The 22,497-nt window shown below is 35.2% G+C and overlaps 1 protein-coding gene across 7 annotated transcripts in view; it reads left to right on the top strand.

Moving 5' to 3' along the window:
- Window positions 1–22,497, top strand: part of TBC1D5 (TBC1 domain family member 5) — a 313,714-nt gene that overhangs the window by 173,256 nt on the left and 117,961 nt on the right. For all 7 annotated transcript variants that reach the window (XM_054273245.1, XM_054273244.1, XM_054273243.1 and 4 more), the window contains 8 exons: window positions 50–158; window positions 1,893–1,982; window positions 2,083–2,154; window positions 4,484–4,551; window positions 9,439–9,541; window positions 15,260–15,348; window positions 16,789–16,839; window positions 16,933–17,002. In XM_054273245.1, the coding sequence (XP_054129220.1) occupies window positions 50–158; window positions 1,893–1,982; window positions 2,083–2,154; window positions 4,484–4,551; window positions 9,439–9,541; window positions 15,260–15,348; window positions 16,789–16,839; window positions 16,933–17,002 (652 nt within the window). The remainder of the gene's footprint in view (window positions 1–49; window positions 159–1,892; window positions 1,983–2,082; window positions 2,155–4,483; window positions 4,552–9,438; window positions 9,542–15,259; window positions 15,349–16,788; window positions 16,840–16,932; window positions 17,003–22,497) is intronic.

Below are 22,497 nucleotides of genomic sequence, written 5' to 3'. Positions count from 1 at the left end.
CAGCTAAGGCTTTTTTTTGTTTAAATGTTCATTCCTTTTGCTTTTGCAGTAAAGAATGGGAAGAACTATTTGTAAACAACAATTACTTGGCAACTATACGGCTGAAGGGGATTAATGGGCAGCTGAGAAGCAGCAGGTTCCGTAGTGTTTGCTGGAAGGTAAGAAGAGAAAATATTTATTTACAGTTTGTGGTTGCAATATATCAACACATTACCTGATGCGCTGGAAGATTATTGATGCAAAGAATCATGAATTTTCCAAGAGACTTCATCCCAATGTTTTCCTACTCGTTTTTATAATTCATTGGACATTTGCTAACCACATCAAATTGTTTTAAAGCTGAATTGCAGGTAATAGCAAAAGAATCCTAGGAAAGTGTATCTTTGTGCTGGTGATATGTTTAGAATTGAGTGCCATACAGCCATCTCTCCTCTCAGTATCTGTGCAGGGAAGTCATGCACTGGAAATAGATAGGAAGTTAGTCTAAAAAATTATGGTTTTGTGGAATTTGGGACTGCTTTAAAATCAGTCTGATGCTTCTGCTTTCTGGTTTTCCCACTGAAATGAGAAAGTGAAGATCAATCCCTCTTGTAAGGACTGGATGAAGAGGGAAGCAAGGTCTTCCAAAAGCACAACAGCTCCTTGGGAGTTATTTGGTGGTTTGTTTTAAAGTAGCAGGGAAAGGAAGAGAGAAAGAAAGCAAGGTAATACAGGGTAGCCCTCTAAAGTCCAAACAAATTTTTTACAATGACATCAAGTCTTCTGTTGTGCACTATCTCAGACAGTAGAGAAAATTTTTCTAGTAGAATTACTGTGTGTTAATGCTGATCATTTAAACTACTTCATTTGGAATTTCTGAACCATCATTTCGGCACAAAGACCTATAAAAAGAAATTTAAAATACTCCTTTTATATGAATGAAAGAAAGTTTGAAAATTGAAATATATGTAGCATTGAACTAGTTTAAAGTTAATGAAAATATTTTATTCAGCAAGCCCAGTGAATATATGCCACCTGCATTGTTTTACCAGTTTGCTTCTTTTTAAGTCTCTAAATTAGGAGGCCATAACTCAAAGCTCTGAACTAACACAAACAACAAGCCCTTCTCTATCTACCAATTAAATCAAGGAGTGGTTTTATTTTAGAAATAAGGCAAGGTTTATTTGCTTGTCCCAATATGCATTAGGGTTCTGTTGTTAAATTCTGAAATTTAGGAATGATTTGTCAGTACTTCTGTTTGTCAGTATTACTGTTTCTTAACACTTTACAATGTGCAAATAAAAACATTGAAAAAGCAAGAAAATACTGGGGTTTTTTCCTTGCTTCAAATGCAATTAAATAGTATTTTGCACTGCATGTTTCTTTCTAAGCCTTTTCAAAGAGACATGAAAAAACTGAAATGTAAGCTTTCTCAAGGACTTTCTGCAAAACTGCCTCTCTTAGCTGTCTTGCAGAATTCCAGAGCATGTTGCAATTCTCACATTGGGTATATCCCTCGGTGCTTAGGTCCTGCTCTGCATTTGTGTTTTGTTTTAAGCACATTGCATTAGGTCATCAGTGCTACATAAATAGCTTCAAATTTTGTATCTTTTTTTTCACGTCTTTGTATATTATTTCTGCCTTGGAAGTCACCATCAACTTTACTGTAGCTGTAACAGCTTACAAAGCTTGAGTTCATGGCTTCAGTTGACTTTAATGCTTAATTTTGCCCTATAGAACTGCTGTTGTTCCTAGCTATTTATTTATGGACTAGAAAGCACTGAAACCAGAAATATTTATAGCTCTTTTCTTTCTCTTTCTTTCTGGGGTGGTTTATGCTGTCTGATAGGATTTATATGGAAAGCTGTGTAAAACTGATGAAACTTAATGAATTTATTTTGTTTTGCTAATAGCTATTTCTGGACGTTCTACCACAAGATAGAAGTCAATGGATTAAAACCACTTCAGACTTAAGAACTTCTTACAGTAAGATCAAAGAAATTGTAAGTTGGTACAAAATAGGTTCTCATACTTTGGCATAGATATTAACATTTATAGCATAACACGAGAGGATCTGATTTTTTTTTTCCTGTTTTTGTCTAGCACATTACAAACCCTCGGAAAGCAGGACAGCAAGATCTGATAATCAACAACCCACTCTCTCAGGATGAAGGGGTAAGTTAACCCAACACTTGCTACTAAAGTTCTCATCTTTGTGATACTGACTCAGGTGAGTTCTTGCTGAAGTAGGCAAAATGGCAGGTGCTGAAATCTCCCTCCTAAATGTCCAAACTGACTTGTGTTAAGAGTTGTTCCACATGTTCTGCTGGACAGCTGGAAATGCTCATTTCCAAGTTCATATTCTGATTTTTAGGGCTTAATTCAGGGAAGGCTGTGGTAAAAAAAAAATCACTGCTGGACTATATTTAACTGATGCACTTTTTTATCTCTGTATGTTTTCATTTTATACATCAAATAGCTCTAGTTTAAGGAGTGTTCAAACAGTCAATATGAGGTGAATGCTGTTAACAGAACAATGAAATACCTTCCTCTGGAAGATTGTTCGGCCTTGGACAGTTTTTTTACTGCATTTTGTTATACCTGAAAAGCTTTTAAGAATTTTATAGCACATATCTTTAAGCTTTTCTATTAATTATGTTATCATTGTTACCATCAAAATTCTTTTTTTTTTCAATTTTTTAAAATAACTTAATGCAATGAAAATAAGTGGTTTGGCTGCACTTAAGAGATTTACACCTGAAAAGACTGTCTCAGATATCTCTGGTGATATTACTCCTGTTTTGTTCATAAACAGAAGCCCATACTTCATCTCTAGAGTGGTACTGTGCTCCTTATTTAATTTAGAAGGAGAGAGCTCTGCAGCTGTTATGACTGTGCACATCATCAAACTATTCTTGCATCCATCTGGACAGAAAGTTGTGTCAAATGTAAAAGATTTAAAGCATTTCTGCTGTAGTTTGTGATTATACACAGTGGCTCTACCTGCTTTCTGCCTGTGGTGTCTTTCAGATATAGAAAACAAAGGTTAACATGTCAGAATATGTGGCAGGGGATTAATCTATAAAAGAAAGCCACTGACCAAATCAGGCATAGGACTGAAGAACAAAGTGCCTTTGAGCCTCTGCTGTGACTGAATGTTACACCCATTTTGTGTCCTGATTTTTCCTTCCTTTCGCGATGCAACTTCTGTTTGTATCTTCTGTTCTGATGGGCCAGGGTGGGAGCAGGGACAGGGGAGTTCCAAAATGTGGTCTAGCTGCAGGAAAAGAGTTGTGAATTAAAAACATACAGTGAGTACTCACTGTATGTGAGACATTATCAAAGATATAAATATTTTTGAAGTCTAGATTTTTTCCCAAGTTGTAGCACAAATATAGCAACTAATTAACATGGGGTTTTGTTATTTTACTTCCCCCCCTATAGATAGCATTAATTTACTTTCTCTTTTCATTCTGTGGAGCATAAGCCACCATGGGAAAAAATTGCTTACCAGGAGGCCAGAAATTGTGAAATACGGTACAGACTCTGTGCTGTATTTCATTGATTGGTGCTGCTGCTGTCTGAAAACTTACCAAACCTGCATGAAGGCTGCTATAACTTTTGCTCAATCTGTATTTTGATCAAGCTACCATCCCTTTACAATAAATAATAGTTTCCAATACTTTTTCTGGAGCATACAATTAACAGCACTTTCTGACTTTTTTCCTGTTCGCTTTTACAACATATTTGTAAGCAAGGCATGGAAACAAAAGAGAAATCATGAAAATGGTCGTAAGCATAGCTACAGAGGAAGCTAAGCCTACTTCAGATTCTTTTTTTTCGTATTTCTTATTTTGATAGTGAGCTTTAAATACTCTGGCTTTTCTTATCATAATTTTTTTTAGAATGGCCAGTCTTGGTCTTCAGAGTGGATTAGAATGATGATGTTTTCATAATAGGTATTTGATTATCATTCACTCCTTATATGATTTTGTCTCCAGTATAACAAACTAACTTACTCCCAAACAACTTCTTATTATGGATATTGCTGCAACTTCCAATTAAAGTCCATACATCTATAGAAGAGGTATGGTACAGTCCTGTGATACAGACCTTTTTCCTCAAGTGAACAACTGGATTTTTTTCCAGTTGAATTGCTGGTTCTGATAAGCTTGACTTTACTCTGGCATTCTAAATATTCTTTCTGGAACCCAAACAAGTAACTCATAAACCTGCAGCCATCCATTGAGCAAATGCCATGAGCCTAGGACAAGGATCCAGGAATTTGAATGCTTTTATTTCTGATCCAAACTGACTTTCTCAGATATGTTGTGCTGATCACCAACATTCTTTATCTCCCATAAAATACTGATGTACCTGTCTACCGGGAATGTTGAGGATTAATTTGTCAATATTTGTACAGTGCTTTGCATTACTTTGTAGTTTAAAAGCCTTAAGTATTAGTAGAAGTCTGGTTTCATACAATTATTTTTTCTTATTTCAGAGTCTTTGGAATAAATTTTTCCAGGATAAAGAGCTTCGAGCAATGATTGAACAAGATGTGATGAGAACGTATGTAGATATTTAAGAAATTTATATATATAAATTTATATTCTGCATTTTTATGTGGTATATATTATATTGTGTTTTCTTGACTTTGGTTAGTGTAAATGTCAGGTTTGTTGAACATGAATGTGTGGAAACATACATTAAATGTATAAAAATACAACTTACATGGAGTAAAAAATGAGACAATTTAGCTGAACATTAAATCCCGGAGATTTCTTGGTATCATTGAAGGAAAGCTCTTCTAAATTAAGATATTAGGAAGTGTACTACTTGTGAAATTTAATGTAGTTTTCTGCATGAAGCAAAGAGAACATAAGAGAAGCTGAAAGGTCTTTTAACTAAATTATGATAATAATGAAAGATCGAACAGATTACTTTCCTAATTCTCAACACTTAATACAATCAATAATAAAAAACCAGTTTGTAATTAGTAAAGGAAATGTCACTCATGTATACAAGTTGAGAGGTTCTATTTTTATTTATCACTATTCTAGCTTTATTTGTCATATATGCCTTTTAAAATTTGTTCTGATATTACTATGATTATGTTTTCATCTTCTTGGCCCTTAGGTCATTCCTGTTTAGAAACTTGTTTGAGTTAGAACACTCAGTTCCTGAAAATATTTCTTTTCAGAGTGCAAGCATTGAGTAATGTGTAAATATAATTAAATTCATTTACTGGTTTGCTACCATGTGATATTTTACTGTATTGCAAATATTTTTCTTTATAACTTGAAAAAAGTGATGATAGTCGTAGATTCTGCAAATCCCAAGCTTACACATTTTCATTTACAGGAACCAAGTCATGCAGAAGAAATCATTGCAGTCTGGTTTTCGAATATTTTACATGTCCGTCCCTAGACCCATTCTTGAATGTATTTTGCCATGAGATGTATAATTAAAATCTGAGTATACTTTCATGTGCATTCTCACAACAGATGGTATTTTTTGTTTGTTAAAGGAAACAGTTCAGGATGTTCTAAGATTAAAATATATATGTATCTAAACTATAATTGGAGATTGAAAAGTTTTATGGAGGTTATGGTGGATGTAAGATTATTATTTAAATATCTATGTATATACACACAAATTGCAGGCTCTCACTGTGGCAAATGGCAAAGTAATATTCACTAATATCAGTAATAGTGTCTAAAGAAATTTTCATTAATGCATTTATACAAAATGACATCAACCTGAAACAACAGTATTGTGCCATCAATAACAGAATAAGTCAAGCAATGAAAAAGCAAAATTTATCAGTGACATGAATGCATTTGATAAGCTACATGCATTTTATATGTACATTTTTTGTCTAATCATAAAACATAGTATCCTTTTTTACATATTCTTATGTATTTATATATAAACTATAATTATTTTAAGAAGCAGTAAGTTCTTCATTCTGTGGCATTAGAATGTAAAAACCTTCTCTTTTTATTTATATTCTTTAAATAAATCCCTGGAGTTAGAATTTTAAAAGTTTAAAATTCATCATTAGTTTACAATGCTTTTTATTAAAGGTTAAAATAATTATTGCATTCAATTTCCATAATCACTACTTTCTAGCTGCTGTTTCTTATTTAATGAATGTTTTTATATTCTTTGTCATCTAGTTCAGTCCTCCATCATCCCACTGCATCAAGCGTATAATGCTGTAGAGAGTGATACTAACTACACACAGAGTAGCAAACCAGAGTTCCAGCTATCAAAGCAGTAAAAAAATTACTCTATAATGCTTTTGTTAGAATTCCCTGAAGTGTGGTAACAATAAACAAGAAAAGCAGCTAGAATTAGGTTCCTAAAATTGGTATTGTTTTAAACTCTTTTAAGCTTCAGGATTTTGCTGTCTGAAGGCAGCTGTAATAAAGTTTGTTCGTGTGTGTCTGTGTGTTTGTTCCTATGCATTTTGAGAATCCTTATCTCACCTAATTATTGAGTCTGTGAAGCCCAAATACTCTCAGCTGGGTTAATCATGCTGTAGAGCCTGTCTACCTGTAGAGCTCTAGGACACAAATCATCTCTTCCTAAAATGTAAATACAGTTTTTGTCTGATGGAACACACTGGAGAGGTACAGTTTGCTTCAGTAATTATAAAAGGCTCCTAGCTCACCAGTATCTAACAAAACTTCAGTTTCCTAAAGTCAGGTGATAGAAATCCAGTCCATAATGTCTACATAAAAATAACAACTTCCAATATTTGCAAGTAGGAAAGGATATTCTTAAGTTAGTCCCAACTCATTAGTGATCAATGTTTTTAAAATTTTTTTTAAATATTCTGCAGGAATAAAAATCAGCAGATTGGCAGATGCAAAAGCATTTAACACAAATTAAAATACCAGGTTACTTGTTGGCATCACAGTGTACATCTAGGGTTGGAAATGGCTAGATTTCATTACCCTCTTTCTCTCTCCAGTATTTTAAGAAACTAAAATGCCTAGGGGGCATTCCCTGTAGACAGATCAAGTCAATATCTCCTCTTTTGTAGTAATACTTTTCTATATCAGTCTACTTAGTTTCTGCTTCAGGAGTAACAGTTACAATTTAGGATGATGGAAGGTGTGTGAAGATGAGTAGTGGTGGTTGCTGGGGTTCCAAACTCTCCATCCCCCAAATAAGAATAAATTATTTTAAAATTTGCCAACATCAAAACAGCAGTGGAAAAGCCACTGGAGAGCTACATCTTCCCTAAGTAGGTGGAAGAGATGGTAAGGAACAGTAATCCATTGATTATGATCCCCATTTCTGTCTGCCACCAAATCTGTTTTGTGCATCCGTTTATTTGTTTACCAGCCTGGTTCTTCAAATTTCTGTGTCAAATTCTGGCTGCCTGTGGTGCAGGCACCCCTAAATCAGCTAAAGAAGTATTTTAAAAAGCTATATCTGACTCAGGCTGGTCTTCACTTTTAGAATGCTGGGATCTGAATGCACCATTGTTTCATTGTAGAGTTGTGGTAAAACAGTTTAGGAAAATTCCCATGTCCTTAATGCAGGCTTTCTCAGAGTTGTAATCAAATGTAATAGTCTCATGTTCATGAAAAGTATTCTTACCTTGCTGATTTGAGGATACTGTATTTCTTAAAACAGAGCTTTAATCATAAAATTACATTTTCCGTAAAAATCCTCCCTGAACTGATAGTTCCCTCATGATCTCTTCTATTTACATTTACTATAATTAATACTTCAGCCAGCTTATTCCTGAGTTCGTTATTATCCTTTCTGTTACAATCTCTGATATTACTAGATCCTCACAGATATCTCTGTGTATTTTTGAGTTTTCTTTATTAGTCTTCTGTTCCTAAACTTCATAGGGCAGGCCTGAATAACAGTCCTTCAGAAATAATCTCTTCAAACCCCTAAATTATGTCGATTGCCATCTGCTGTAATGCACTTTTGGTCTCAGCTGTGTCCTTCCTTTACAGTAATGTGATTAGTACAAGTGCATACAAGTTTCCAAATGTTGGTCTTACCATTACCTCCAGCAGGTGCCAGGAAAACGTTACACCTCTCATCCCAGTGCCTCTCTCAGGACTTCAGCATCACTGTGTTTAAGCCACAGTGTCTTCTCTGCCTTGGCTCTTGATTCAGCTCCTTCGTCCAAGGACTTCAAAGCACTTTCCTAGCCTTAATTAGTTCTGATTCTGTGCTTGCCTGTCATCACCTCTGTGAGATGACCACAGTGATTAGCAATGTTAATAGTCTTATCTGAAGTAATTTGTTCTAATTTCTTATTGTTTCTCTGTGACAGGCTTTACAATAGCCTTAAATACATCTGGTCTAAAGTGTAACGTTGTAGCTCAGACCTGGGAAACTTGTTTGAAGAAATCTTATTTCAAACCATCTGTTTTAATTCTAAAACTGACTATAATACAACCTTATTTCAGCACTCTAGCTTGAGGCCTACTTTTGTTGTCTTTTTTAAGTATTCTTCTGTTTTTCTTTGTCCAACTTTACCATTTCCTTTCTTTTTAGTATTCTACCTTTTCAGATTTTATTTTTTTGCTGTGTATTTTATATTGCTCTGTATGGCTGTGGAGCAATGTGGTTTGGGGCATTTGCTTTATGAAACATTTTTTGCCATCTAGTTACTTCTTCAGTAGCAATGAAAACACCTTTGCTTGTGCACTTATTCTAATTTTAACTAGGTCCTGCATAACTATTCTATTTCCTACCTCCAACAGTCAAGGAGCAGGGTGCACAGGTGAGAGTTGCTTCAGAGTAGTTACGGACTGGTAATATTTATATTTTCCAGTATGAATGTAACAGGATTTTTCCAAAAGCCTTTTTTCCTTATTCTCACACATGTTCCACTTCATTCTGGTTCACTTAGGATATTTGCCCAGACAGATTATTTTATAACTGTAAGTTTATTTGTAATAGCTGTTAAAGACAGTGAGATGTCTAATTGTGTTGTATTGCAACACATACCAGGAAGATATTCTCAATTTTAGGATACTGGTTTTCATGTCAATTATGAGATATTTAAATAATCTTGTCATTAAATGATAATATTTTTTTCAAATATTAAAGAAATACAGAACACTTGTTTATGCGTGTCATCTGACATACTCTAATCCATTCTTCCATTTCTTCCATTGTATTTCATTCTTGCAGATGTCTAGATTTAATGAGATTAAAAGGGATTAGTTATTGAAATACAACTGTGATGTCATCATACCTGTGTAGCAGACTGGTGTATATTAAAGAACATTGTTCATCATTTCGGTTGCAAAACAAATGTAACAAGTTGTTAGAAGTATGTAACTCAAACAGCACAGAGCAGTGGGAAAGCAGACAAGGGAGATGCTCTTACCTAAAACCTCTTTTAGAAGACCAGCAACTGGCATTCTGTGCACTCTATTGTTTACTCTTGCTGTATTGCTTCATTTCCAGCTTTCCTGAAATGCAGTATTTCCAGCAAGAGAACGTAAGGAAAATTCTTACAGATGTTCTGTTCTGCTACGCCAGAGAAAATGAGCAGTTGCTTTATAAACAGGTAATGAAAATACTGTACAGGTGGCATTCATTGACTCAACATTTTCTATATGGTTTGACAATAATGTAGCTCTGTTGTATCTGAAGTTGTATCATAATGCTGAAGTAATCAAAGAGCTGCTTGTCAGCTGGTTGGTAAGTAAGCTCATTGAATAACATATGCTTTCTGCTCATAACACAGTACCTTAAGTTGTTTTTTTTTAAGTTGCTAAGTTTTCTAACTTTGAATTTCTTTGTAAACATCTTTTTCTTTGTCATTGGTTAAGAAAGAAAAAAACCAAAGAAAGCCTTTCTCTGCTTAGGTAAAGAAAGTACACATCAGGATTTAAAATGGCACTGAATAAACAAAAACCATAGGATTTCTGAAATTTAAACCAAGTTTACTAATTTAAGTTTTATATAATATTTTAAGTTCTTCCCCAAAGTGCTAAAGCCATGCAGTATTTTAGAGAAAAGATCTTTAACTAACCTTGTAGCACTCAAGTACAATGCAGCTGACAAAATCTTCTTGAGTGAAGAAGTACCTTTTACAGAGTTATTGAAGGAGAGTCTGCTCAAAGCTCAAACCATTTTTGATAAAATGGTAAAGAAAGCCTAAGTTGCACTAAGTCTGCATCTACAGAGTTAGTAAGTTAATTAATTCAGCATTTGTTCTGAAGATTTTGAAGTAACTATAAACATGATATTGTATTCACATAGCAAGACCAATATGCAGAGTATCAATCAAAGCATATTTGTATTTGTTTCTTCACACAGTTATCTGTAGGCTGAGTAGAGACTGACAAACCAAGGGATATTCTGTGTGCTTGGACAAAGGATAAACTGTACAGGAGCCAGCTTTAGGAAGATAGGAAGTTTGTCATGGCAAAAATACAGAGATTCAGTAAATGAAGATTTTTATAGATTGTTATAAATCTATAAGATTTATAGATTGTAATAAAACAATCTATGCTTTCAGGCATGGTCGGTGACCACCCTGTCCTCAAGCCAGGGAATAGGGTTGTTTCATGGAAACAAAGGGCATATGAGTTGAAAGAACACTTACTTCTGAAGAATTTCTTAGAGAATATTTTAAAAAATGGACTGTATAGCTCTCAAACATATGAAACATGTTATTTCTCATGTTTGACTGACAGTGAGCAAGGAATAGTTTGCATAAGAACAATAAAAATGAGATCTAGGAGCTGTGTTTTGAAGGGTGCTTCTGAAAAAATACTTAGCAGTATTCAGCCTCCTCTTTCTAGTGAATATAGGCCAGAGTACTGATGGTGGGGAAATGGAAGAACACATTCCAGCTAATTTTGTCTATCATTTATTGAACAAGAATATTATTTTACTCTTTGATATGACTTAAAAGGACTTAATTACCCTCTGCTCATATTTAAAATCCTCTTGATTCCTTAGCAAGAAATAATACCTTTTTATATAGGGATGGAATATTTAGCCAGATCAAATTTAAAAAAAAAAAAAAGCACTGCGTTTCATCACAAGCTGTTAAAGCTATTATTTTCTACTAGGTGACACCCCGTTTAACATAGACCATATTGTTAATAGTTATGGGATTTTATTGAATTAATGAGACTGTTATCATGTAGTAGAATGTCTTGCTGAGTTAATTGAAACTGCAGAGATTATATAAATGGTATTAATGAACTTTGACTGCCTGATGCCTCAGCTTTAATAAAGACTGCTTGGTGGGCTAAATGAACATAGGCAGATAAAAGAACAGGTTCAATTTTGTGAGCCTACAGGCTGTTGACAAAGAAAACTTCTTTACCTCTGTTTTCAACTAGTGTGCATCACTAGTATGGTAGTTCCAGGAATGGATTGCTACAGGATGAAGAGGAGAGGAAGTGCAGAAAATTAAATTAATGTGGATCATGAAAAACTGTTGATTTAACCTCTCAAAGTGTGTTCAGTATATCACCCAAGTCTTGCAGTGCTGTGCCATGTCCACAAAATAGTAAATTATAGTGGTTTTCCTCTCTTGTTGTAGACTTGTGTTACTTTTATTAGGAGCTATGTTTTTTTCTTACCTCATTTTAAAAGAGTTGGTCTGTTAGGTTGGATTTCTTTAAAAATAATGCTCCTTTTAGCTTGTTAGTAAGATCCTCCTTTTTAGTCCCCATGCTCCTCTCTTGCTAGAGAACTTTTTTTTCATGACCATCATTACCCTTCTCTGAATTAGCTGAAAATAAATGGTTTATAGTCAACAGGATATGCTTTTTCCTTCTTTTGTCTAATACCTAGCTAGTAGTCAGTCTCTCTGACGTAGGGTTTTTGCCAGACTCATGCCCCACTTCCCATAATAATAATTTTCACTACAGCAAAGCCTAGCATATTTTTGAGAAAATGAAGGTTACCATTAATTTATCAGTAGCAGATAATCTCCAAGTTGTTGTCTCCACAGTGACCTGAATACAAAGCCCAGATTAAGGAGCTTGTCTTCATATGCAGTTTACATCATGGGGACTGGTCCTGTTGTCATCCATGAGAATTGCTGTCTTATTTGTATGACCACATACAAAAGATACAATTGCCATTAGAATGATAAAATTTGGCCAATGAATGAAGACTGATATTTTTGTCTGTCAGCATCTGTCCCTACCCAATGTTATCTTCCAAAATATTTGGAAGAAGTTGTAGTTCCTTGACAATTTGCATACTTACAGCATTCTATTGAAACTACTACATAGCATCAGCATTACAAGAAGCAATCAATAGTGTTTGTTTAATATGCATGTATGCGTGCAGGTTGTCTTTGTAGGATTTCTGGGTTTTTTGGCCAGTGTGGAGGAGCATTTTATTTGATGAGGAAAAACATATTTGTATCCCTAGTCTAATGGAGTAGAATGTTGTGGAGCTGTATTACAGTTTTTAAAGGCAGAACCTTCCCTAGGATCACTGAATTTTTAAATAGCAGCTGTAAATGTAAAATCTAAAGAGAATAGTGTATTGTAGTTAAGAAAATGTAAGATCTCCCCTTAAAGCTCCTCTGTAAGACTGGTGACAAAATTCTGCTCCTAGTTACACTGGAAGGAAATAGTGGAAATTAAGCTAAATCGCTAGGCTAACTATTGTTTGTTCATGATTTGATTGCCCTTAGAGAAGTCAATATAATTTTGAAATACATTGATTCACTTGTCATTGTAAGAATGCTATAATTCTGGTTTTCTTTCTAAACCATAGACTGTATTATGAAATCAATATTTTGTTGTAGCTGGGAAGTGTCATAAAATTATCTGAGCTCTGTCAACTTATTTATTAACACTAAAGAGTTTTAGTAAACTGTAGCATTGAAAAAATATGTGTATGCATATTACACTGGTAGCTTTTCTTGCCAAGCTAAAAATCTCTAAACATTTGAAGTACTCTTGTAACTGAAAGATCAGAGGTATCTTTTTGAAATCCTGATATTTCATCATCTGTTTGTTTTGGTTTTGTTATATGTGGGCAGCCACATGATGATTCTATTTTATTATGGAGTTGATATATTATTATGTTGGAAGAATGTGTGATGTGCTTTTATCTTTCATAACTAATTCTTATTTTATGTCCTCCTTCTTTTTCTGCTGCTTATATGTTTACAGCTTAGGTGGTAGTTTTTTTATATAGTCAAGTTTTCTGGCATTTCCATTTCTCCTATTTCATCTTTAGTATATCAGGGCGAATAAAAGATTAGATATGGAACTGTTAATTAAGCAAGGGCCATATGTGTGAAAGTACAACCCTGGTTACTTCAGTCTTTTTGCCACTTATATATTGTCTAATCCTGGACCTTTCTCCTTTGATATGACCATAATATTTTAAGAAATCTAAACTTTACAATTTGTAATCTAACCCATTTGTGGTGTTTTACATCAACTTCTGAAATCAAATGGATTTGATTTATTTTGTTTTTCCTAACTGAATTTCTCACTAGGCTTCATCTTTTAAAATAGCCCCTAAAGGTTCAGAAATAGGAAAGGAAAGAAAACATCTGAACTTCAGCCCTGCCATTGAGGCTCTAACAGTCATCTCAGGCCTGAAAAAATTACAATTAAATTTCCTAGGATTTCTGTTGATGGCATACAGAGAGATCATCAAAACTATTGTCAAAAACTGTGCATGCAAGCATACTCAAAATAGTGATGTAGAGACGGTTTCCACATCTACCTCTCAGGTCAGTTGGAACTACTTAAGGAAAATCCCCATTACTTCCAATACAAGTTTAAGGGTTTTGGTAGTTAGTGGATGTGTTCAGTACATATGTAGCTGATAAGGTAACTTACTGGTGTTGAACACTTCTCAGGTGCTGTATGGAATATCAGCTGAGGTACCAGCAAAGCAGCAGGGCAGCTCGCAAGCGTGTAACACTTCCAGTGTTCATGTCTGTCCGTCACTGAGGGGACTGGAAAAGCAAGTGCAGAGGCTTCCTATCTTGGAGCTGCACCTATTAAAAGTAGAACAGCTCAGGTCACCCATCAGCTGTCATGACTACTGACAGCAGCCTGAAATATTGATGTGTTTGTGGGCCAGCGCCAGTGCTCCTTCTGCAGCAGGATAGATTAAATAGTCCGCCTGGAACCCCCGTCTGCCCAGAGCACTCCCTTGACTTGGGGCTGAGGCTCCACTAGATGAAATAGTTGCACCCTTGAACTGGAGCAGTCCTGGCAGCAGGTTCTTCTTCCTACAGCTGGGCAAGGACTCCATCCAGAGCCATGCCCAGCAGGGGTAGCCTGGGCACTTGGCATCAAACCCCTGCTGTAACTGGTGGTTTTGGGCAGGGGTCTGGAATTCCCTCCCCTTAGAGTCATCCTTGTGCCCAGAGGCAGACAGACAGAGCTCCATCCTTCATCCCACATCCCTTCCATCACCAAAGGACTCCCTTCCCTTCTTTTGACTGGTGCCTCCCCCAGCCTAGGGCCTTTGTAGCTCCTACCTGCTGTCCTAGTCCCAACACTGGGATCCCAGCTCTCCTGGGTGGCCCAGCCATGCTTCTGATGCCAGCCCAAGCCCTCAACTGCCCACCCATGTTTTTTGTTCTGATTCCTGCCTATTTCTGTTTTTTTCTGTCTCTTAATATAGATTACATATATAAGTAGTACTCTGCAGCAGAACAGTACCAGGTCTTCTATGCATCGTGTTTAATGAGTTTATTTTGAATATTGACATAACAACTTATGAGAAACTGAAAGAGAACTGTTAAACCCCAAAACCTCATTTTAATTCTTATGTCTTTAGAAATTAAAGTTTTGTTTTCTTTCCCAAATAGCTACCCTTGTCTCCTTTGGAGCCTACTCTTACACTTTTATCTATGGTTTTGGAACATTATAAAATACAAAATAATTTTACATTTTGCAAATTTTCTCTATTGCAGATCTCTGTACTGTAGATCATTATTATAATTATCATAAATAAAATTCATATTTATGAACACAGATCTTGAAGTAAACTGCCAGGTGCAGGGTTGCCTACCATTGCCAATTTGTTGTGTGTTGTGTTAGAAGAAGGGAGACTAACTTGTTTCTGTATATTCTAGAAGAATAAACACTTGGATTTAATCAGAATTTAAGATAAAAGCCATTGATTATGAAATTGTTCTGTTAACACTGTGAATGAATGTTCATGTTTTTAGTTAGTCTGCACCTAATATTGCTGTCTGCCTTATGCTGTGCATTAGGAGCTATTATATGACTGGAAAATCTAAATATACTTTTGCTTTTCCTTTTATGTTCAGGGCATGCATGAACTTCTAGCTCCCATTGTCTTTATCCTGCATTGTGACCACCAGGCTTTTTCACATGCCAGTGAAGCTGCACAACCAAGGCAAGCATTGTGTTTTATTTGTATAAAAAGCGTCTTTCTTTAAAAAATAAGTTGGCTGAACTATAGCTTATAAATATGTGCTCCATAATTCTTTGTTTATAATTCATAAATTAATATCAGAAATCAATGCATCCTTATGCTTTGATGGGAATGTCCTTATTTCATCTTTCCTACTGCAGCTTCTGAGATTTAGACATTGGCCTCATCACAGACACTGGCTGGTGAAAAAATAGGGAGACAAGAAATCTAAGGAAAACCTTAATCTCAAAGCTTACATACTTACCTGTGGTTCTACCTCATCCTTATTGCCAGAAGTTGTTTTGTTTTTGTCACTGCAGAGAGTAGACAGATCAGTGAGCTCCACTCATAGAGCAGACGTCTTACCACCAACTCTCTTTCCTCATATCTTAAAAGGGGAAATAATAATTGAAGACAAATTTTTGGGATTGATATTTCTTTCATCACCTGCAGTGTTGTAGTTGGATATCCAACTATTCTTTGACTGGGTAGTAATATTATGTTTACCTATTGATCCTCCATTTCATTCAAAAGTGTGTATGTGTGTATGCATGCAGTCATACTCATAAAATATTGCATCAAATGGTTGTCTGCTTTTATTCGTGCCCCATATGTAAGGCTTTAGTTTTTATTAAAAAAGAAAAAAGAAACCAATTTCATTCTTGTGATATTTAGGACATTTTGTTTGGTTTTTTGCACACTGGAGTCCAGCAGTGAATAAAAGTTAATTTAATTATGTGTGCAATATCATATAACCTCTGTAGGTACCCTGCAACGTGACTGCCCAAAGGGAGTTAAGCATTAAGATGATTATCTACAAGTGTGTGCTTTTATTCAATGTCTGTCCTTAGATATCCTAAAATTACCTAGAAGATGCTCTTCAGTGCTAAACAACTTAAAATAACCATGTGTTATGTACAGCATTCTGTTCCATCCCCACTGAAAAAGTAGAGCTAAGCAGCAAAGTAGATGGAAAAGAGGTGCTGTCACTGATTAATTGCTGTTAAAGTACAATAAAAATACAGGCTATTAAAACAAAATAAATTAATGTTTTGATACTGCATATTTGACCAGTAACCATTTTTTTTTTTGTTTAGGATAAACAGTGATAGATTGTGCAGCAATCAATTATTCTAGATCAAGCATATTCAAATAATACATTGTGACATTCAGTAATTTGTTATTTGGAATAATTAGATGGTTACTTCATTGTAGTGCAGACAAGGCAGCTAATTTGTTTTTGATCTTTATAAAAAGGAAAGACTTCATTTGTTCAATGGAGTTGCTCTTTTTAATTAAAAAGGCTAGTTTTCTCATTTGCACTTTATATGAAAGTTGGCTTATAAATACATAACACTACATGGAGAACGCTGACCAAAAATAAACATTCACATTTGGATTGTTCACTGTTGCCTTTTGCAGTGAGGAAATGAAAGTTCTTTTGAATCCTGAATATCTGGAACATGATGCCTAGTAAGTTTTAACAAGTTTCTTTACATTTAATTTGCTCTTATTTGTAATTGACACAATTGTTTAACACCAAGTTTCTGGGTTGCTCCCTTTCAGTGCAATGTTCACACGTCTTATGAAAACAGCAGAACATTGGTTTTCAACTTTTGAACATGACAGTCAGAAGGTAAATATTGCTTTAAAATGTACTTACTGTGCTTTTAAGCAAATGTGATTTTAATATGATTGATGTTCTTTAAAGCTAGCTAGACATCTCTTAACTTGGTTAAAGCAGTCTCAAACCAGTTTACAGTCTTTAAAGGTTCTTCAGAATTTGGTCATAAGCACCTGTGGAATGTCTTCAGGTGAGAGTTTCTATCTGTTGAAAGATCACATGGTAATCAAAAACCGAGTGTACAGACACGGATTTTTCTGTACATAAGTGATGTCCTTGCATAGCACTTGAAAGAGTGCCTGTCATAGGCACTTCTGTGTGCCAAAAACCCGTGCAAATGTTACTTTAAATAGGTAAAGTATTAAGGCATGAATTATTTTCAGCTGTTTACAAACAATTTGCTTTGAAACCAAAACTTTACCTGTAGGCTGTCTGTCAAATGTCAGGGTGTATCTTTCCTTGACATAATCACTCCATTTCCTTCATTTTTTTTCTTAACCTTAGGATATTCAAACAGAGGAAATGTCTTTGCCTTCAAATATCTGGTGTATCTGTATGGACACTACTGACTTTAGTATGTTGCTGCTTTCATAAAAAAGCTTTTGCAGTGTTCTAAGTTTAGTTTTACAGAACCCTCCTTTGCAGGGACCTTCTAGAGATCATCTAGTCCTTGCCTGAATTTTTTCATTCATGGCAGAAAGGACAATTCCCTCAGTCAGTTGCTCAAGATTTCCTGTGGCAACCTTCTTTTCTTGTCTCTTTCCATCTTCATGTTTCTCTTTTATTTTCAGTTCAGGAAAATTATTTGTGTGATGGAGCGTATGTGTGGAGGCTCTAGCAAAATACTATTAACAGCATTATGGGTATTGCCAAGGCTTTCAGTGTATTATATCCTAAAAGAGTTGGTGTCCCAGCTTAGTTTCAGTTTGATTCACTTCACTATTTTTCACATGGAACATGGGGAGAATATCTAGAGTTAACAAAAACTTCATGAGAATTCATTTGGTTATGGATGTCCATATGTGTGCACCTAAACCTATAGTTGCAAACTGCAATTAGGGAGTACTGGTTTGAATGGTGGTTTTGTCAGTCTAATGAAGTAAAAGTTGTTCACCGAAGACTCATTTAAAACCATCTATTTCCTTTAAATATTTAAAATATTATATATTTTATCAGATATGGAGCATTGGTGTCTTAGCCTACACTGTCTACAATTATAAATTATTTGGATTTTTATATAATTTCAGTAGCTAGGGACAAAGCATATGAGATACAAATTTTATGAAGTTACTACATAGACACTTTTATTTTAAAAACAAGGCTGTGAGATATGTTTCTCTGAGTGTAGCTTTTCAAAATTCAGTGTATTCAAATGTATTTGTTCCAGTTTCCATGACAGAGGTGGTAAAGTCTGAGGTTCAATTTTATTCCAGAAAATAAACAGGTCTGCCTACAGATTTGCGGTGCTTGGGTAGAAGGTGAAAATTTACATTGCCCTTTGCAGTCCTTTCATGGCATAAAAAATTAACAGAGCAAAGTGAATGGATTAATATCTAGTTGTTTGTTTTTGTTCTTTGCAAACATGTATAATCTTTAATAATCCTTTCTTGTACATATGCCTTTTACAATCGTGACTTTGAGGGTTAGCTACATAGTAAAGTGTGAATCTTCACAAAGGAAGCAATGAAATCGTGTGCTCTGAGAGACATGTTACATTTTACAGCCTCTAACAGTTGTTTCCATTACTGCCAATTGCCATTAGAGGAGCTTCTCCAGCTACTCCATTCCCTAGTGGTTAATGAGAGAAATCTGTCCTCAGTTTATACTTGTACTATGTCCTAGCCTCTCTGTACTGCTGTAGCATTTGTTTCCTAAATGCATGAACATATAAATTGTATTAGTATCGACTACCAGACATTCCAGTTCGTGTTGTGGTAGGTAATGTTTTGCAGCAGCACTTGGTGACTCTGTTCCTAATACTTTGCTGAAGTTTTCAGCTGCATTTCACTGGTATTCATATTTAAACTGTTCTTAAGGGTGAATCTGGTGCTCTCCTATAAACAATACAGCACATTCTGAGCCATCTCTCATTTTTTCTTTCTGTTGTGAACCACATTCTTTTAGTATTGAACATTTATTTTTCATAGATGTTAGTAATAGATGACTAAACACATGCACTCAGTGCACTAAACACATGCACTTTTTGCAAGACCTGAAGGCTCACAAAAAGAAAATGTGTGTTTTCTCTCACATGGCAGATAATAATGTAGTGGGTATGAGCAGGAGCACAGTATTGTGTTGTCCACTTGGCTTAGGCACAAGCACTGTGAATCATTTCTAGTTAAACATTTTGGCGGCTTAGTTTTATTAGTTTATTTGAGCATCTTTCTGTTTGGGCTGTTTGTTTCACACCAGCTATGTGATTTTTGGAGCAATTTCAACTGACTAGAGGTATTGTCATTTTCTCCACCAAATTGCATGAGAGGAGAAAACAGACATGACTTTGTCGCACTCTAGTCTTCCACCGAGCTTCTTGGTGGAGTACACGGAATCAGGAGGCATGGACAGGCAAAGCTGAGATATTGGCTACAGCTGCTGCCTCACAGATTCTGTCATGCCTTGAAGATTTCTGTTAATAGGGTTAATTTCTGAGATGCTGATAAACTGCATTTTGATGGATACCATTTACTTATCTCCTGCTTTTAGAAAAGGCAAGCCAGCTCATACTATTGGATACACTTAGCCATGTTTGATAGTCAGTCAGTCTGACAGCAATGTGTCAGTGCTGCATTATGCCAAGGTGCACAAATGCTGCAAGTGACAAGTAACTCCAGTTTTGGCACAGTGGAAGCTTGCATTAGTTTTTGATATTCACAATCTTTCCTCACTTGAGCCAGGGTTTAATAATCTGTCTTGTAATTTTGTAAAGATGGCTTGAAACCCACAGACAACTAATGGTGTAAAGACTAAACTGAGTAATAGCTAGTCTTTTCATATTACAAGTTCACCTAAGCAGAGGGATTCTGATGTTGAGCTTTCCATATAAGGTTTTATACCTATAATAAAGAAAAGCTTAAAAACAGGTCTTCAGAGTCATCGGAGTGCTGAATGCATGAAGTGGTGAAGCTGAAGTCAGTTTGAATAAACCACAATAAAGTTTATACCCCAGATGTGTGCCAAATGACAGAATATGCACAGTTTACAAATACATAGAGTTACAGACTTTTATGATTGGTTTCAAAGATAAATCCATATGTTTATGAAAAAAATTAATATAGACTGACATTTAACATTAAGGCAATATTATCATATCAAGCTTTAAGAGTGGTTTTCTGTATATAAGAATACTAGTGGATACCTAAAATATTTTCAGTATTTTGCACTCTTGCATATGATCAAGAATATAGTGAAATGGATCTGAAATTATAGGAAATAGCCATACAATGCAGAAATAAAATTCAGAGTACAAAGAATGCTGCCCAACTTGGTCAGAAAGAATTTACTAGAATAATTTTTAAAATAAGGTAGGAGAAATATCCTTTCTTAATGTACCTGCAGCTGTGAAGAACTTCAGCATTTAAGTAAGTAACAGCGTTGCCTATTGGCCTCTAAGACACTAGATGTTTTATTTTAAATTCCTGTTTGTTGGAATAGCAAAGATTTTGAATAAATACAAGCTATGTCAGTGAGCTTTATTTGACAGTCTGAGGGAGCTTTTGTCAAGTGATTTGCTTGAGTATCTTAAATGAATATGTCTTGGTACCACAATAGCATGGTTAAACTACCACACTATAATAGACAGATCAGTCCCTTCGCTGCAATTGCCATAGCAAAGCAACAATTAAGCAGATTTTAAGATACAATTTATAATCAATCAGGTCCTTAAATAGAAACATATTACCTGAAATCACTGCTCAACATCCTACCATATTTTCTGCAGTACAGAAATCGAATAATTATGAAAAGGTACTTCAAGCAAACTCAAAAATAGACACTTTGGTAGACATTATTAAATGTTCACTGCCCATTTTTATGTTAAATCGTGTTGTAAGTGATTTTGAAATGACCATAGGAAATGACACTGGGAATAGCTTACACAACAAAAATAAACTTTCTTTGTTATTGAATGTTGAAAATAACGCTCTTTTCATAATATTGGAACAAGTGAGTTTGTATCTAAACAATGTAAAGTGCAATGAAGCCCCCTGAAATTATTAACCCTTTGAGCTGGATAATGATTCTCTATTAATATAGTGAGCAAAAGTGTAGAAAAACAACAGCTGTGTTTTCAACATGAAGCTTTTGAGTCAGAGGTCATGATGACAGATTGTGGCAAAGTCATTGCAAAACTCTTCTTTCTGTTCCAATTTTTCCTGTTTTGTAACCTTAACATTGTTCCTAACAGATAATTTCTCCATTTCTCTGCCCTCCTGTCTTTCTCTTGATAGGTTTGACTTGTCCTTTTTTATTTTTGCTTCTCCTTTTTATATGTTTCCTCTTCAGTCCAGTTCATTATGTTAGCGTTCAAAAACACATAATCACGGAGCGATTATATGCGGTGCTTTTTATTAAGAGCTCTGGGAATCGGGGTATATTCAACCCAAATCTGACTCCGACCATACATCCGAAATGATCATGTTTTATACTCTATCGTTACATAACTTTCATGTTAATTATTAAACTTATATTGTTCTATTGTATACATAAATTTAGCCCCTCTCTGAATTTCCAACATAGTTTCTCACTATTCTTCTTATGGTTATATAATAATTACATTTAATTACTAAACAATCATCACGTCTAACAATTATATAATTTATCATACTGCTTACGCAGGTGCAGCTGATCTGGGAAAGCACAAAGCCTAACATTTTAGATTCTATCTTTAACTTTTTCCAGGGTTCCACTATCAATTACTTACTGCATTTTTTCTAGCATTCTGTCTCTTTTTCAATAATACTTCACTGTTTTGCAAGAAGAATGAATTTAATGCAGTTCCTGTTCAAAGATGCTAATACTCCACTGGTTTTCACTTGAGGTGTGTTGTAGCTCATGGCATAGTTTGCACAGCCCTCAGGTCCAACCAACTGCTGTCTCATTGTTCTATTTATTTTTTCCTTTAGAAGTTTCTGATGCTTTATCAGAAACTGTAGGTTTTAAGGTAAAGCCACCAGATTTTCTGTGCTAGGGAAGCCTGTTTAGAAAGGATTGTTTGAAAATAAGTTACTTCCTATTTGGTATGCAATTTATTGTCCTCTGAGGGCATATATTCTCTACTGAGTTACTATTCATCTGCTTTATTCTGGACTGACTCAGACTGCTGATATTAAAGCTAAAATAAAGCTGTCAACACTTTGTCAGAGCATGAAAAGTAAAGCATGCACATAAAAATTGATGCGCAGAATGACGGGCACTCCTTGGCACTCCTGGGAGAGGGAATCCCGCAATACCTTCCACAGAAGTGGATGCTTGAGATTCCTCTTCTGCTGTAAAAGAAATGAGTTATT

Source organism: Melozone crissalis, unplaced genomic scaffold, assembly GCF_028551555.1.
Source record: "Melozone crissalis strain CALT ecotype California unplaced genomic scaffold, PUWL_Pcris_2 ptg000016l_1, whole genome shotgun sequence".
Lineage (NCBI taxonomy): Eukaryota > Metazoa > Chordata > Aves > Passeriformes > Passerellidae > Melozone > Melozone crissalis.
The sequence above is the reverse complement of the archived record's forward strand: the minus strand, read 5'-3'. Positions and strand labels throughout refer to the sequence as shown.